General features: G+C 36.3%; 1 protein-coding gene across 1 annotated transcript in view; it reads left to right on the top strand.

The window, feature by feature from the left end:
* Nucleotides 1–16,312, top strand: part of ITGBL1 (integrin subunit beta like 1) — a 131,414-nt gene that overhangs the window by 43,908 nt on the left and 71,194 nt on the right. Inside the window, exons 3-4 of the mRNA XM_054082894.1 lie at nucleotides 12,314–12,460; nucleotides 15,779–15,901. Of these exons, the coding sequence (XP_053938869.1) occupies nucleotides 12,314–12,460; nucleotides 15,779–15,901 (270 nt within the window). The remainder of the gene's footprint in view (nucleotides 1–12,313; nucleotides 12,461–15,778; nucleotides 15,902–16,312) is intronic.

Here is a 16,312-nt window from a genome sequence, read left to right as displayed (position 1 = left end):
GGCCAGGCATTGCATGTCAGCCTGGCCACATATTTCACATGTAACATATCATTATTACTACTGCTAATCCGAGGTCACCCAGCTTAAAGGATAGTTTGTGATGTCAACCTGTTCTCTGCTTGGACTGCAGTAGAAGCTGCATTCATTTTGAATGTGCAATGTGTGTAACACAGCTTTACCCCTAAATAAATTTCTGATTATCTTTTCCCCCCAAGGATCTTGATCCCCCAGTGAGGGCAGATTTAGACTGGACATTAGGAAAAATTTCTTCACGATGAGAGTGGTGAGGCACTGGCACGGGTTGCCCAGGGAGGTTGTGGATGCTCCATCCCTGGAGGTGTTCAAGGCCAGGTTCGATGAAGCCTTGGGCAGCCTGGTCAGTGGGAGGTGTCCCTGCCCATGGCAGGGGGATTGGAATTATATGATCTTTAAGGTCTCTTCCAACCCAAACTATTTGTTCTATGGTTCTATGGTTCTATGATTCTATGATTCTATGGTCTGATACACCGGTAACTCATGAAATTAGTTTGTACTTTGATGGATATATTATAGCCATATCATCTTCAGCCAACTCTTCGTTTTCTAGAAGAGTTAGCTTTTAAGATTTAGGTACAAACTGCCCATTCATACTATTCCTTTAGGTATCCAGTGATGAACTAAAAGCAGCTCTTCTCACAAAATGTCTTCCAGTATCCAGGGTATAGAAACCCTGATTTCATTGCGGTGAGTGTTTGCTGATGTTACATGGCTGTTTTTTTTAGCAGATGGTTTGTGCTCTCGGCAGCTTTGTCTTTAAAAACAGCCAGGAACAGGGCAGGTGAGGGCACCGAGGCAGCCCCAACCACCAGGCATTGGGCACCTCCATTGGAACTAGTATGGGAAAAGGGTGGGCTGGGATGTGGGCATGCGGGCTGGCCTGGCTCAGGTGGTGCATGTCCTGGCAGGGTAGGGTTGTGAGGATCTGGAGAGTGGGACCTTCTGAGGTATCAATGGGGCAGGGACTGATGGCAAAGGTGTGTAATGTGGACAAGGTGGAGGCAGCCCTGGGAGGCTAGACATGGACAGCAAAGTCTGGTGGTGTCCTCAGGACCCTGACAGGCTCACAAAACTGCTAAACGAGATAAAACCACCACGGAGGAAGGAAGCCCAGAATTTTTACTATATGCATGGCCACTGATTCTCGGTTGGAGAAGACCCTCAAAGCTCCAGGGGATATTGGATTGGGAAGCATGGTTTGGCTAGGTGGAGAGAGGCAGTAGCCATACCACCACCACCCAGCTGTAGCTTTATAGACCATAGTGTTGGTGCTCCAACAGTAGGGATAGCAGGGAATTTTTGAATGAAAAAGGATTTCACTGGAAACTTCACACATGTTGAACCCCAAAGGAAAAGAGCTTTCCTCAAACTGATTTTTAAAGAGCTTTCCTCAAACAATAGCCACCAAGCATTAGATTTTCAGGGCACTTCCATAGACATCTGAAACTGGAAATATTAAGAGTCTGTCGTCTCTCTTTGGGACTAAGATCCACAGATGGAAACAGAAAGCTCTGATACAAACTTGGTTTCTGAGGTTTCCAGACCTACTGACAGACAAACAAAGAGGTGAAACAGGTTTCCACAATTTCCTTTCTTGTGTCAATGAGAGTCTAGAAGTTGTTCAATGGTTTGCCTTAAATCAGGTAGCTGCTGGGCCCGCCTTTGGGGACACAGCTGTAAATAAATTTATGTGCAGCTTTTATTGGAAATAAAACCCTACAGCATCTGTGGTTTTGTTGTTGTTGTTTTTGAGGTGGTGGTGGTGAAGCAAAACATCAACAGATTGATCTCACATACAATCAGGAATTCTCCTTCAGTCAGTTTTGGGGGTTTTTTTGTATTTTTCATTTTTCATCTTTGTTGTGGTTTAGCATTAGCCGGCAATAAAGTACCACACAGACTCTAGCTTGTTCCTTCTCCTGAGAGGGATGGGGAGGAGAATCTGAAAGACGAAAAGTAAGGCTCTTAACTTGAGATAAAGACAGTTTAACAGAACAGCAAAGGAAGAGAAAATAATAACAGTGTAACAGTAATAACAGTAATAATGATAAAAGAACATACAAAGTGAGTAATGTACACTGCCTGGATGCTGAAGCACAGTCCATTCCTGAGCAGTTATCCCTCTGCTCCCCTGGCTGATTCTCCCAGTTTATATACTGAGTGTGATGTCATATGGGAATACTCCTTTGGCCAGTTTGGGTCAGCTGTCCTAGCTGTGTACCCTCCCAGCTTCCTGTGCACTTCTCATCTTCTTGTTGGCAGGCCAGTATAAGCTGAAGAAAATTAACTTTATCTCAACTGAACCACAGGCTTATGGAACCCAAAGCCATGGGGAAGTGTGGACTGTGAAAGGAGCCAGTGAAGTGCATCTGGGTCAGTGTTTATTAGTGTACCCAGAGCACACGTGAAACCAGCTCACACTCAGGAAACAGGATTTATTTAACTAAGCTATTTTCTTCACTGCAATTTATTTCATGGAAAGCAGTTGTTCAAGTCTCAGATGTAATTTTATTTGGTATGTGCGCTGTCTGTACAAAAGTCTACACTGGGAAAGTAACATACGGAAAAGCAGTCTTCTAGAGAAGCCAAAGAATACTCACTGTGCCTATTAAAAGATCTTCCTAATTAAAAGTTGATTATTTTTGATCTTCAAAAAAAAAAATAGAAACCATTTGGTTAAAATAAGCAAGGAGTCTTTCATAGAACCATTGAATTATTAACGGAAACCTTAACTCTAAACTGTTTTGATGGATAAAGTAATTTATCTCTTGTCTCCCTAAGATATATATATTGTCTGTCTAAACAGCATGAATCACATTTAAAATTATATCAACTTGTGCCACCCCTGGGTTAACAAACTGGAGCTGATGCAACTGCTTTTCTCCATTTTCATCACTCACAATAACTAACTGATTTCTCTTACAATTGAATCTGTTCGCTTTGCAGGGAAATTCAGTTCATAGCCAATAGGGGGAAAAAGGAAATACTACTAATTGGCAATATTTGGGGCAGTTTCTTAGATTTTATACCCTTTCAGTGCAGGTAGAGGAAAAATACATGTAGTCTTTGATTCTTGAAGTATGCGTATGTATACATAGACACAGACTTATTTATATCAATTGCACGTATATAGTAATAAAACACATAGTTTTTTCCATATATATATGTAGGGTTTATCATAGAACATTAGAATTTTTTGGGTTGAAAGGTGCCTTAATGATCATCCAGTTCCAAACGCTATGCCATGCGCAGGGATACCTTTCACTAGGTCAGGTAGGTTGCTCAGAGCCTCATGCAAACTGGCCTTGAACACCTCCAGGGATGGGGCATCCACAGCTTCTCTGAGCAACCATCCTCACCGGTAAATGTTCCAGTGCCTCACCATCCTCACCGTAAAAAATTTCTTCCTAATATCCAATCTAAATCTCCTCTCTTTGAGCTTAAAACTGTTACCCCTCGTCAATATATACTGTTTAAGCAAAAAATTCAAGCTATGAAAGACAATTTGGTCTCGAAGCACTCTCCAGTACATGAAAGTTCTGAAACCATACATTATCCTTGCCACGTGTTGCAACTGGAAACAGTGAACTTGGACTAGCAAAGTTTTGGAAATTTTCATGGCTTGCGCATTATTTTTCTAAACAATAATCAAAAAAGATTTCAGAATTTGCCATGAAATGAACTTCCAAAAAAGAATAATCCTTTTAAATCAATTGAAACTTTTTGATTTCAAAAAAGACATGTATTTTATTTTGTAGTTTTGCAAGCAATCTAAGAAAACTACACAGAACATAGTACATTTAAATGAAGTAGCTGAAATGAAAAACTTTGTTCTCTTCAGTTTTGTTTTTTTTTTCATGTCATTCCATCTTTTCCACACTATCTACAATAACACTTCTCAAAACCTTGTAGTTTTCTTTCAATAAAATATTTTAAATAAGTATTTTAGTTTTAATAAGTGACCTCTTGAAAATGTTCTTAATTTATTGTTCTCAGTTCTGGGGTGCCCAGTACATGAGAAATATGGAGCTACCGGAGAGTCCACCAAAGGGCCACAAAGATGATGAAGGGACTGGAACATCTCTCCTATGAGAAAAGTCTGACAGAGCTGGGACTGTTCAGGCTAAAGAGAAGGCTCAGAGGTATTTCATCAATGTATATAAATACATGAAGGGAAGGTACAAAGAAAACAGAGCCAGGCTTTTCTCAGTGTTGTCCAGTGATAGGACCAGAGGCAATGGTTACGTACTTGAACACAGGAAGTTACCTCTGAACATCAGGAAACACTTTTTTAGAGTGAAGTTGATTTACTGACTTTAAAATTCTGTTTGATCTGATCCATATTTTCTCATGTCTGTTGCTGTAGTACATAAATTTTTATCTAATGAGAGCACATTACTTACAGATCATCTATGCTACTGATGTGAACCTTAAGTGCTTTTTTAAAATATTCTGCAAATTCTAATACTTTTCATCTACTAATTCAGCAACAGTATTTTAAAATTGACTTCTTTGAGTAGAAGATTTTGAAACTGCAGTATTCACTTTTATTCAAGTGTTGGTGAGCACACCAAGGTATTACGTTACTTATGTCAACATGAACAAAGAGAATATTGCTAGAAATAATATTGCAGAGTGCATATAATTGAAATGTGTGTTATAGTTTGTTGATTTACAACCTGAAAATTAAATAACATCAGTAGTCGTGCTCTGACATGTGCTCTGTCTTCTCTGACATTTTATTTTTATATTGTAATGTGGGTTCTAATTGATTTTCTTCTTTCAGAACATTATTGAATATTTGTTTACTAAAACACCACTAAGCCATTTGTGATGTTTTTGTTGCTAAAATGCATCCAGTAATAACTACATTGAAATGATTGGTTGCCCCTTTTTAATTTTAACTCTGAAAATCTATTTAGATAGACTTAAAGGCAAGGGGGAGAATTCAATCACTAAAGAGAACTGGGATTCAAACGGTGTTACAGATCCTGTGTGTTCTTGTCGCAGTGACTTCCTTACTCTCCCAGGCTGCCCAAAGGCCAGTGCTGAATGTTCATGTCTGTTATTTTGGACTATTACAAGGTCTGGACACCTTAAATAAACACAGAGAAATTGGCTTAATATATGAACATCTATGTTCAAAGTTTGATTTTTTTCACTTTAATAGCTATTTGAGAAATATACAAGGGTAAGTTTCTTTTTTTCCTTAAAGCCCTCTGGGCTTACCGTGTTGCTTTGAAAATTTCTGATATAGTTCTTACCACGGTTCTGGTTTGTTGATGAAAGGGCTAGAGTGACAAAATTGACTCGCAATGTTCTGCCATTGTTAGACACCTTTTCTCTCAAATTTGCCCCGGTTTTTATTTTGAGTTGTTTCTAGATGCAAACAAATCCCCGTAACTCATCTATAGTTTAGTCTTATAGTGTCAGCATATGGAGAGATACACATGATTGGGATGTGAAGGAGGAGCCAGTATTTTTGTGGAAACCCCAGCATTACCGAACCTAATTTCAGCAGGGACAGTGTCACTAGGGTATATTCCAAAGGTCTAGAAGATGACTTATGACTCTCATCAGAGATGCACCTGAGAACCCAACTTTAATGAGAGATCAATTTCAACATTGTTGACATAGGGGGAAAAAAAGTAATGACAACCAACATTTTTTTTCAAAAACCACAAGATATTTTTCAGAAACTGCAACTCCAACAATTCTGATCAAAGACTCAGAGGTATGCTTCAGCTGAATGTAAGGCATAGTTATTGAGAATCTCAAATGCAATTATTCTGGCTATTTTGCTAATCTTATCCTAGTGAAATCTAAAATATTTTTGCTAGCTTCACATTAGTGCAAAGTAGCAGAATCTGCTTCACTAACTATAGGAAAAAAAGTCATCCACCTGGAAAGAATTATTAAACACATTTTCACTGTGCTGGTCGAGGTGGAAAGTGCAATTTTCTACTTTCCCAACATTTTCAACTCCTAAAAATCAATCATCCTCCCCACTTAACATCCCAATTTAAAGTGGGAAACCATAATAACAAGTTCTTCATATTTCTTTACCTATTTCATGAAGTGTTTTTTTTAGATTTGAAAAACACTTCACGAATCACTCGGTGGTTGCTAAAAATGAATAATAATAAGGCTGATTCAATTATCATGCCAGTTGCTGATTTCCTTCTGATCGTTGACTTCATGCTATAGAGAGGAATCCTTATGCTAAATCTCACCTGCCTTTATGGAATTGATTCAGTTACAATTTCAAGATGAAAACAACCCTCAATTGTATTCTAATATAGAATAATTTGGCTTTAGTTATTAAAAGCAAGTGACAACAAGGACATCTGAGTATATTTTAATGTCTGGTCAAACAGCCCGGACCTTTGTAATGCAGTGAGACACTCCTTTTCTAGTGAGAGTTACTGTGCTACAACTAATGCTGCACAATCACATAAATAGGTACTTTACCAAAGGCAGTATCTTCAAAACTGTTGGCTTAGTGAACCAAGGATTTATTTAAGTTTAGTCCTTGCAGCTGAATGAACAAACATATGATTTTAATTCATCTTACTGAGAAAAAGGGTGAATGTAATTTTAAAGATACTGTGTTGCTTTATTGTTGGTTGTGGGCTTTTTTTATTATTTTTAAAGTAGCTACCTCTAATCATACATAACATTTGAAAGCTTTTAAAGAAATTCGTCCTTACCAAAATTTCTATGACAAAGTTGATAATCGTAAATGGCTTTGTAAAGAGAGACTAAGCTTCTTTCTTAGAGTCCTGATGATGTTGTTCTGTGCCAGAGTAATCCAGAAAATGAAAGATCCAAGAGTCATCTTTCCTTCAATCTGCAGTCTTAACCTCAAGATCAGTGTCTTCTTATTTTTCTTTTCTACTAAGTGTTTTTAAGCAGTCTGCATATTCGTGCCCCACAATTGCTCGGTAGGCAAGATAATCACTGCACATAGGAAGGCATACATTAATGCATGCTCTTAGGTGGGAATAGCATGGTAGAAAACAGAGCAAGACATTTGTTTTGACTGTTTGCATTGCTTATTGAAAGTCTAACTACTAGGAAATAGAAGAGCTTTCAGCCATAGTGAATAGTAGTATGAAAAACATGAATCTAAACCAAAACTGGTACAAAGGTGGAGAGAATCTTTTCCAGTGGGAGGCACAGAAATAGCAATAGCACTGCTGAATGCTACAGTTTTGGTAGAGATGTAGAAATAGAAGCAATGTTGAAATTCAGTTTCTGGTTTACCTAATAATTGTTTTAATTGAATGATGCAGTTCAGCCTATAAGTAAGTGGATATCCTTCTCCATTTTTTTTTCAGAGTATGTCAGAGTACTTAAAACCTGACATAGACTATTGTATAGATAAATGAAGCAAAAGAAAAGAAATGAACTAATGTTTATTTGCATGCATACATGTCTAGTGTTACATTGAAGTCCCACCAGTTGTGTATCCTATTCAATCATTGTATGTTTCCCATAGTTTAAAGAAGAAAGACAGCCAACATTTGAGGACTATCCAGCAAAGACCTTAGTCACTCTGCAGAAGTACCTGTCTCTCATGATGGATTACAGATGCATACCAGCAAAATCAGGCTTCCGAATTGGTGCCTTGAATACATACAGTTCAGTTATGGAGTCAGAACTTTTGGCAGAGATTTTACCTTTATGTGTTTTACCTTGGGTCTATAGGTACGCAAACACATAGTAGAAAAATATGTTTTTAATGCACTTAGAATGAAGTTAACAGGTTAAGGGAAAAAGGATGTGATCAGAGCCAAATGATTGTGTTTTAAACTACTACCTTCAGCTGAGATTTTTCAAGTCCTAGCTTATTGTAACTTTGCAAATGGCTAGGAATTCTGTGTTTTCCCACGAAATCTTGATTCATTCTTCTGAGGCTTAGAGACCTCATGGTAATTTTCCAGCATAAACTGGACCCATGTCCAATTTATATACATTGTGTGTAGCATTTCAAAAGCAGATCTGCCACTATTTTTGGTCTGTACTGATATATCTTCGGGTGGCACATGTCAGACTGTTCTCAGCTACAAACAGGCACATGATCTTTCCATGGGTGACGTGAATATACACTTTGGCTCTTCTTTTTCCAGCCGGAGGGGCCTTAGCCTATGGCACCCTTTCCCTGTCCCTGGTGTGTGACCCTGTGCTTTATATTTCTAGTTTCAATCTACTTTTATTATGTCAGTCCTTCACATTGTCAGTCAAGTTCATTCCAAATGATTTTCCATCTTCATCTTTATACTGAGAGCTTATGGGTTTGTGTCACTGGCAAATGTTATTAGCATGTTCTGATTTTTTCTATCAATGTCAGTGAAGCACATTTGATTCCAAAAGCATCCTTTGAAACATCACCAGTAACTTTCTGTCCCAGTAATATCCCTTTTGGTCCAAACGTTGTTTCCCTCCCTTAAACCAAGCTGTGATTTCTTTACATGTCTGGAGAATGCAAAATAATATCCAGAATACATTTTTTTCCTTAAATGGTATTGTATTCAATATGTATGATCATATCAGCTAGATATCTTGTGTTCTATTTCTTAAAATATCAGTTATACTATAGAGAGAGATGCCTGGTTCATTTGGCATAATCAAAGTCTGCTTTGGGATAAAGCTGATATTCATTATATTCTACTTTTCATTACCTCAGTGTCTCTAGCTATGCAATGCTTCACAATTGATTTCAAATCCTTGCACATCTCATGAGGACAAAGCCCCTTGTTTTTATGTTGCCTGGATCTTGTACAACCATTCTTCTTTAAAGGAAAAAAAGTGAGGATTTTTATTTTTCATACATTTGATTGACAGCCTGATAGATTCATTAAAAGTCTTTCTTATTAAACTGGCCTTTCATGTGCAAGTATTATTAGTATTCTTGAGTGGACATTGTGGGGTCTTGCCCTCCTGGTCTAGACACTTCCTTAAAAACAGTTTTATGTCTTTGTTTTGTTCTCATCTTAGATGAGTAATTTTCATTTCCACAGTCTGTATCATTAGCCACACTGCATTTTGTACCGTCATCAACATCCCATATTAATTTCGTTTTGGACTGTCTGTAAATTATCTTTAATCTTAACTGCTTTTTGTTGCTTAGTGAAGCCACTCTTTTTCCTGTTTTCTTTTTCTTTGGATGATGAAAGTGCATTTTAGTGCTTGCAATTTTGCAGGATCTGACCCTGCCTAACATTTTCTGTTCTCACTTTCTCCATATATTTTCTGACATCTGACAGAATTTCCTTGCATATTAGTTTCATTTTCCAACCTACAAGCTTTCTGCATACACCAGATATACTCTCTGAGGTGATTGCTCATCTAGTTAGAAATGGAGCCCTTTGTTATAAAAGGTTTTTCCACATGTTTGAAGCTGCAAGTTTTTCACAGCTCATAGATATGGTCTTTTTCTTAAAGGAATTCTAGCACTTCCTTGAATTTTCATTATTTTTCTGATTTTCTGATTTTTTTAAAGTGAAATTCTGATTTATTTATGTTTAGCATTTGTTAATGTTACAGTTATTTTTTTAAAAAAAATTGAATGAATATGTCATCACTTATTCTGAGGTACAGCTTCCTTGACCAAATATCTAATAAGGACTTGTAGTTCACTTTTCTTGTATAATGTGTGACGTCCTCAGATACTTGGGTCTAAACCTTACTAGAATTTATTTTCTGGAACATTACAATATCACCTCTTACCTTTCATGGTGCTATTTACTCCTTATTTACTGTTTCATAATATTTTTGCTTTCTCTATAATACAGAAATTAATACACAATAAAACAGATTCTAAACAAATCTTTCTGAAAGGAATCTGAAGCAAATTAGAAATACTTTGTACCCATCTATTTTTATTACAGTTTAACACATACTTGGTTTATAGTTCATCACGTCACTATTTTTACCATGAGGAAGACCATGACATTGGTACACGTGCATGTGGGAAGAAGACGATTGCTGTGTCAAGGTGACTTGCAGATCTACTGCATCATCTATTGGGCAGGGAATGTACAGTGAGTTGTACAAGCTGTTGCAGGTAGTTTTATGGCCTTTGACATTCCAACGTAGTCCTCTCGACTACATTTTTGGGCAGAATAGTGCCATTGTTTTAAAATTAAAAAAATAACCAGTTGGCAGAATTAGGACATTTTAAGGGGGTTATCAAGGTAAAAATAATTAATATAAACTTATGAATTTATATTAGTTAAATTCCTTACAGTTGCTTTCAGTTGCATGCAAGGTTTCTTCCATTACTTCTCTGTTTAATTTCATTACTTTCAGAGTTTTTTTTATTTTCTTGGTAAATAAGACTAAGGAACTGCTTCGCATGGCTACTCTCATAGAAGTCTTTTATTCATTTTCTTTAAGCCCACTGTATGAATTTTAAGTGAAAGTATTTTTCTGTTTTATGCACCATATGATAGATTAGTGCATCTCTAATGGAGAGAGGTTCATGTTGCTGGACCATCAGTACTAACTAGCAGTGTCTTCTGCCTTTTTCTGTCATTTAGACATGGGAACAGGAAGATCACCTCGCCTTTTTTTCACCAGCAGACATCAAACTCTTATGTGACAGGAGTGCCTAACATGGAGAATTCAAAGTCATTGTGATGAATAATCCTTGAAAGGAAGGAAAGTATAGAGAGCTAGTTAAGTTTTGTCTTTAGGACTTGTCACCGTTTTCTGGAATGGCTTATGCTGTCACTTGTCAGTGGAGCAAAGTAATTATAAGAGTAGGTTTTTATCATATATTTTATATATGACTTTTTTTCCTCCTTGTCCTGTACAAACAGAGTTATTCAGCTCTTTCAAGCTGAGAACTCCTGTTTTAAAACAAGATCTAAAGTGATTCTCTCATGTGTTTTTGCACTATGTATTTTTTAGCAATTCAAGAGTACCCTTTCTTAGAACCAGCTTGGAAGGCAAATAAAATTTTACTGACCAAAAAAAAAATACTCTCACTCTTTAAAACTTTCTGTTTACTATAGTTATTTGAATTCCTTCTTACGGGCAGCAGACTTGGCTTGTATTTTCAGGCAGTTGACTCTAACTGCAGGCAACAGATGCATTTGAAACAGACTGCAATAAGATTCTGGTTTTGAGATCTGATTGGAAGGAAATCTGTCAATCAGATATACATTCAAATGGTATTTATTTTAAAATTGAATATTCAAGTTTAAAAGATTTGTAATAGTTTTCACATTCACTATCTAAAATTGTAAAGGAATGCTAAGGAATTAAGTGACAGAAATTTGCACCTGGAATTTAGTGTGGAACATGATACTTAATGAGCAACATAGTGCAAATTGTCAACTCTTCCATATATTTGGGTATTTTAAAAAAAAAACAAACTGGTTTTTTTTCCTTAAAAAGCCTTTCCTTACTTTTATAATTCTTTACACTATTAGATATATTATAAATTTTAAGCCATCTGCTATATAACTGATAAAAGGCAAGCATGCCATATCCTAAAAAACTGAGCAGCTGTATTTGTTCTTTTGGTACTTCACACTCAGCAAACAACCATAAGTAAGTACAGACCTATGAGAATCAAAATACACTATATTGCTAATATTGTGTCAATATGACAAAATTCAGCTTTGCAGCAACAGCCAAGTAGTCTTAAGTGGGTGGGAGAGGGCTGGAGGAACCAGTGGCCAGAGGAGGCATCAGGAAGAAGGATTCGCACCTTTAAGTAGAGGTAGGAGCTGCAGATGCTTCTGCATGAGGGAGTTACTGCTTGTTACTGTAGCTGGCCCTCTCCATGCTTCTGTAAGGGTTTATAATATAATAACTAATCCTGTGTCCTCAGGCTCCAGTTTCTAGTTGTTCTTTGCCTACAGTTGGCCAAGGAGATGAATGGGATCTCTGTACTTGGAGTTTTGTTGTAGACAAATAGAGGAATAAGAAAGAAATGAAAGTAGTAAGAAACCCCATTTTTCACGTAGGATGTTTTAGTTCTGTATTCCTTCTTAAAATAAGGCTTCATATGTAGACCTATCAAAATTATATACATTAGATTTCGAAGTCACAGGTATTTCAGGTGTCTCCTCATATTTAAGGTCATCATTATTACTTACTATTCCATAGTAATATTAATTGTCTCTGAACAACATTAGGTCAGTTTGTTAATCATATTCATTTAAAACTAAAATAGATGGAATCTGTTTTAAAAATCGGATTAGAAAATATCACTTTTTGAATGAAAAGAAGGACTTGACACACTCTTTTCTTTCATTGCTAGGCCATGGGAAGTGTGACTGTGGGAAGTGCAAATGTGATGAAGGCTGGTATGGTGAAGCTTGTCAGTACCCAACTACTTGCAATCTTACACGGAAGAAAAGCAATGAAATGTGTAAGAATTCTCAAGATATCATCTGTTCTGGTGCAGGTAAGAAGTCTTTTTTCGCTTTTGATAGCTTGATGTTCTCCCTGTGTTATCTTGAGCATCACTGTAATTTCTTTTCTAATTAAGAATTTTGTAGAGTACGTTTCCAGACACTGAGAAGTTGCCATATATATACTAAACCACTTAATCTTCCTATAGGCCCATTTCTGTGCCTATAGTGTGCAGTGATTCAGAATGCCTGCTTTAGTACTCTAGTTTGTCCATAGCTATTTCAGGCTGACGAAACTGCAGCTGTGTCATATATATTATCCATAAAAATGTCGTGGTAATGGCATTAACATAGAAAGATTTGTTTGTTTGTTCATTTGCTTGTGATAGTAGCATGCAGAAATGGCATTTGCAAATATTTTTCCAGGACATTTACAAACTGTGTAATTTTGGAGCCAATTTTGTGCTGTAAGAATGATTATCAACAACAGTTACGGAATGATGAATTGTTTCAATTGCGTACTTCTATTTTACCCTTTCTGATCTGGTAACTCTCTTATTTTATAACTAATCCTAATTTAAGTAGGAAGTCCTTTCCTTATAAAAATAATTTAAAAAATCTCCAGCTTTTTAGAAGACTTCACTGCACAATTAAAAATTTAGAAGGGCATTTGCTACAGTCAAGGTTTGAAACCAGAAACTGCCTTCCAGTTTTTCCATTACCTTGATCCTGGAGTGAGAGAATTTGTGAAGAACCCCATTTCTGATCACTATTACTAGACTTTCAATCTCTGTCTGGGTCCAGACATTTGCATACAACTAAATTTCTCACAAGATAGTTGCTGACATGAGCAAAGAACCCAGAGAATTTGTGGGACTTGCTACAGAGAAGCGAGGCTCTCACAAAAAGAAGTGAAACTTGAAATTTTAATAATATGGTATACTAAGTATATGATGTAATTTATGACAATGCTATAGGTTATATGAAACTGAGGATTGCTAGGCTAACAAATGAGAGACACCTAAATGAGAAACTGACTTGTCAAACATATGTATAATTAATTGTGATCAGTCAAGCACTTATACAACAATGTTAAGATCTTTCTCTCTCTTTCTTTCTTTGGCTAGAAGTGGCCTCAGTCAGTTTATCATGTCGAGTCTTCACTGGAAAACTAACATAGCTGAGAAACTACTAACAGTGCCTAAGAGGGGAGTGTTTGTGAGATCAGTAGAGGAACACATGATTTCCTGGTATCAAAGAAGAATAAATATTTTGCTAGTATTAAACTGACCAAAATACCAATACAACTGGCTAGGGAGTTTGGGGTAACTTTGATAAGCTGTAGCCATACATATTTTGTCTTTATGGGGTTACCTTTCAATCTGCTTCCAACATTGCCTTTGGGATCTGAGCTCTCTTTTTCAACTGTCAATGAAGGATGGAAAGGGATGACAAGAGCTGTTGCAAAAACAGTCCTCTGCTGTCACACAGCTAACCATACATTGCAATTCTTTTCATGAGCTAATCAAGATTCACCTAAAATTTAACTTCTCTGACTCAAGTGTTCCTAGCAGAGCAATAAGAGCATCCTACCTAAATGAGATTCTTTCTCTGTGTGAGCAACTTCAATTTCTGTCAATGGGAAGAAATGGCCATATTTAGGGCACAGTCTGATCTCTTTAAATGCCCAATTTATGAATAAATTAATTATTTTATCTCTTTTTTCCAGTTTGGGAATTATCTGTCAGAAAGACACTTTTCTCAAAATTCTTATTACTATTTATTTTACAAGTAATTGTAGCAAATAGTGCTTGTTCTGTAGCTTAATTATGTTATCAGTTGTATTATTATTTTATTATATTAGCTCTTGCAAAGACTTAAATTCTGTTCTTTGTTTGGATTACTATGATATTTAGTAAAACTTGTTCTGTACTTGTAATGGCAAAATGTAAAATGGTTTCTGCAAGCTAGTTGTATAATATCAGCATAAAATTTTGTTTTGGAGGACTTCTTTTGTGACTTTCTTCTTGCTCATGTAATGACACCAAGGACTGCTGAAACAGCTTGTGGAAGCCCATTGACCACTGGGTCCTATTAAACATGCTTGAGTGTTCTGGCTTTTCCTTATGTCAGAAAGTTTTCCATTGTGGATTGTGTTGTGAGGAGAAAAAAGCTCTACAATTCCAAAGCATATGGGAGTCCCAGGGGTACTTACATTGAGAGAGAATCTCGGGCAGACCGGTGTTGTCAAACAATTCATTGATCTGACATGGATAGAACCTATCCTACTTGTGACAAATCAGCAAGTGTCTTTATCATAGCTCTTGTCTTTCTTGAAAGTTTTACTCTTTTCTGAGATATCACCCACAAACTGAAGAAAAATGAGCCCTAAAAACTTGAAGTTGGATTGGTTCAAAGCCCTGAAATAACAAGATATTATTGTGGAGGTTTCTTCAATTTTTCAAATGAATGAATTAGCTTGGAGTGTGGACATCAATACTACTGGAAAGAAAAAAAAAAGAAGCTATTGATGTGCAAATAGCACAGGGATGGTGAGAACTATATTAAAATGTGAATAAAGAACACTATCAAGAGTTTTAGTAGATATCACAGAATTAGTTGTTTAATGCTTTGAAAATGTACTTTACAGGAAAATTGTTGATATACTATTATACTGTTTCTGGTTTGTTTAACAATGTTACAAATTCATTTTTCCACAAATAGTGTCTGTTGTATAATTAATTTATTGCTGTGGTAACTGCTTTTTATATTGAGTCCTTTTTTCCTGACATCTGATCACAAGGCCTTCACCAGATGTTTCTCACCAATGTTTCCTTCCTTTGATTCCTGGCTTTTTCTCTGTGGCTTTACTTCTAAAATCTTAATCTTCAGATGATAGCTGTAGAAAAGGGACTAGAATGCAAAGGAGTTCTTTGAACTTAGGCAGATATATTTTCAGGTCCATGGTAGCCATGTCCTGTTACTAATATGGCTGTGAAACTGGACGAAATCTGTGTTCTTGAGAAGATGACTGAGGTAAATTTTCTCGTTTTAGTAGGCAGAAGATGTATTAATTTCCAAAGCTGACTTCTTACTTCAGTTGTATAAGTCAGACACACAACTCTAGGAGTGAATTTTTCTATGGAAAATATGGTGTTCCTTATTAAGAATGAACCACTTAAATGTTGTATTTATTTACAGATTAGATTAGGCTATTTGCTGACAAGGATTGTTCCTATGTCTGTCTTTAAATTGGCTGGATGATCCTTAGATTTCAGCCTTTTAGAAACAAACTATATACCATCTCTAATGGACTAATGAAACTCTTTCCATAAATTGCAGTCATTAAGTAATGTCTTAAACGTTTACAGGCACATGTCATTGTGGCAGGTGTAAATGTGCTAACTCAGAAGGAAATGGACTGGTCTATGGTAAATTTTGTGAATGTGACGACAGAGAATGCATAGATGATGAGACAGAAGAAATTTGTACAGGTATGTATTTTAGCGAGTACAAGAAGAATGATGAAAATTAATACAGATTGTTGTAAAATCATTTAGTTGCATGGATCTACAAAATGTCTTTACTGGATGTATAACTTAAAATAAAGGTAACTATGTTTACAAGAACATAGCACGTAAATCATAAATGGAAATTTCAAATGAAAAAATGAGCTAACCAGGAGGTTAAAGAGTGAAGAAATCCTGTGATATCCTCCTCTTTCGGGAAGAGCTGCCAAGAGGGTTATTCAAAGTAATTCACTAAGGTATTTCATAACTTAGTGTATCTGTCTTTGGTAGGATGTAAGAAATGTGAATGCTCTGTGACACAGATGAGAGCAAGATGAAGGACATAACAAAAGCAAAAGAAAAAAAGAAAAGTCGATTATTAAGAATTAATAATTA

This window comes from Cuculus canorus, chromosome 1 (genome assembly GCF_017976375.1).
Source record: "Cuculus canorus isolate bCucCan1 chromosome 1, bCucCan1.pri, whole genome shotgun sequence".
Taxonomy (NCBI): domain Eukaryota; kingdom Metazoa; phylum Chordata; class Aves; order Cuculiformes; family Cuculidae; genus Cuculus; species Cuculus canorus.
Note: the sequence above shows the minus strand (reverse complement) of the source record. Positions and strands in the feature narration are given on the sequence as shown.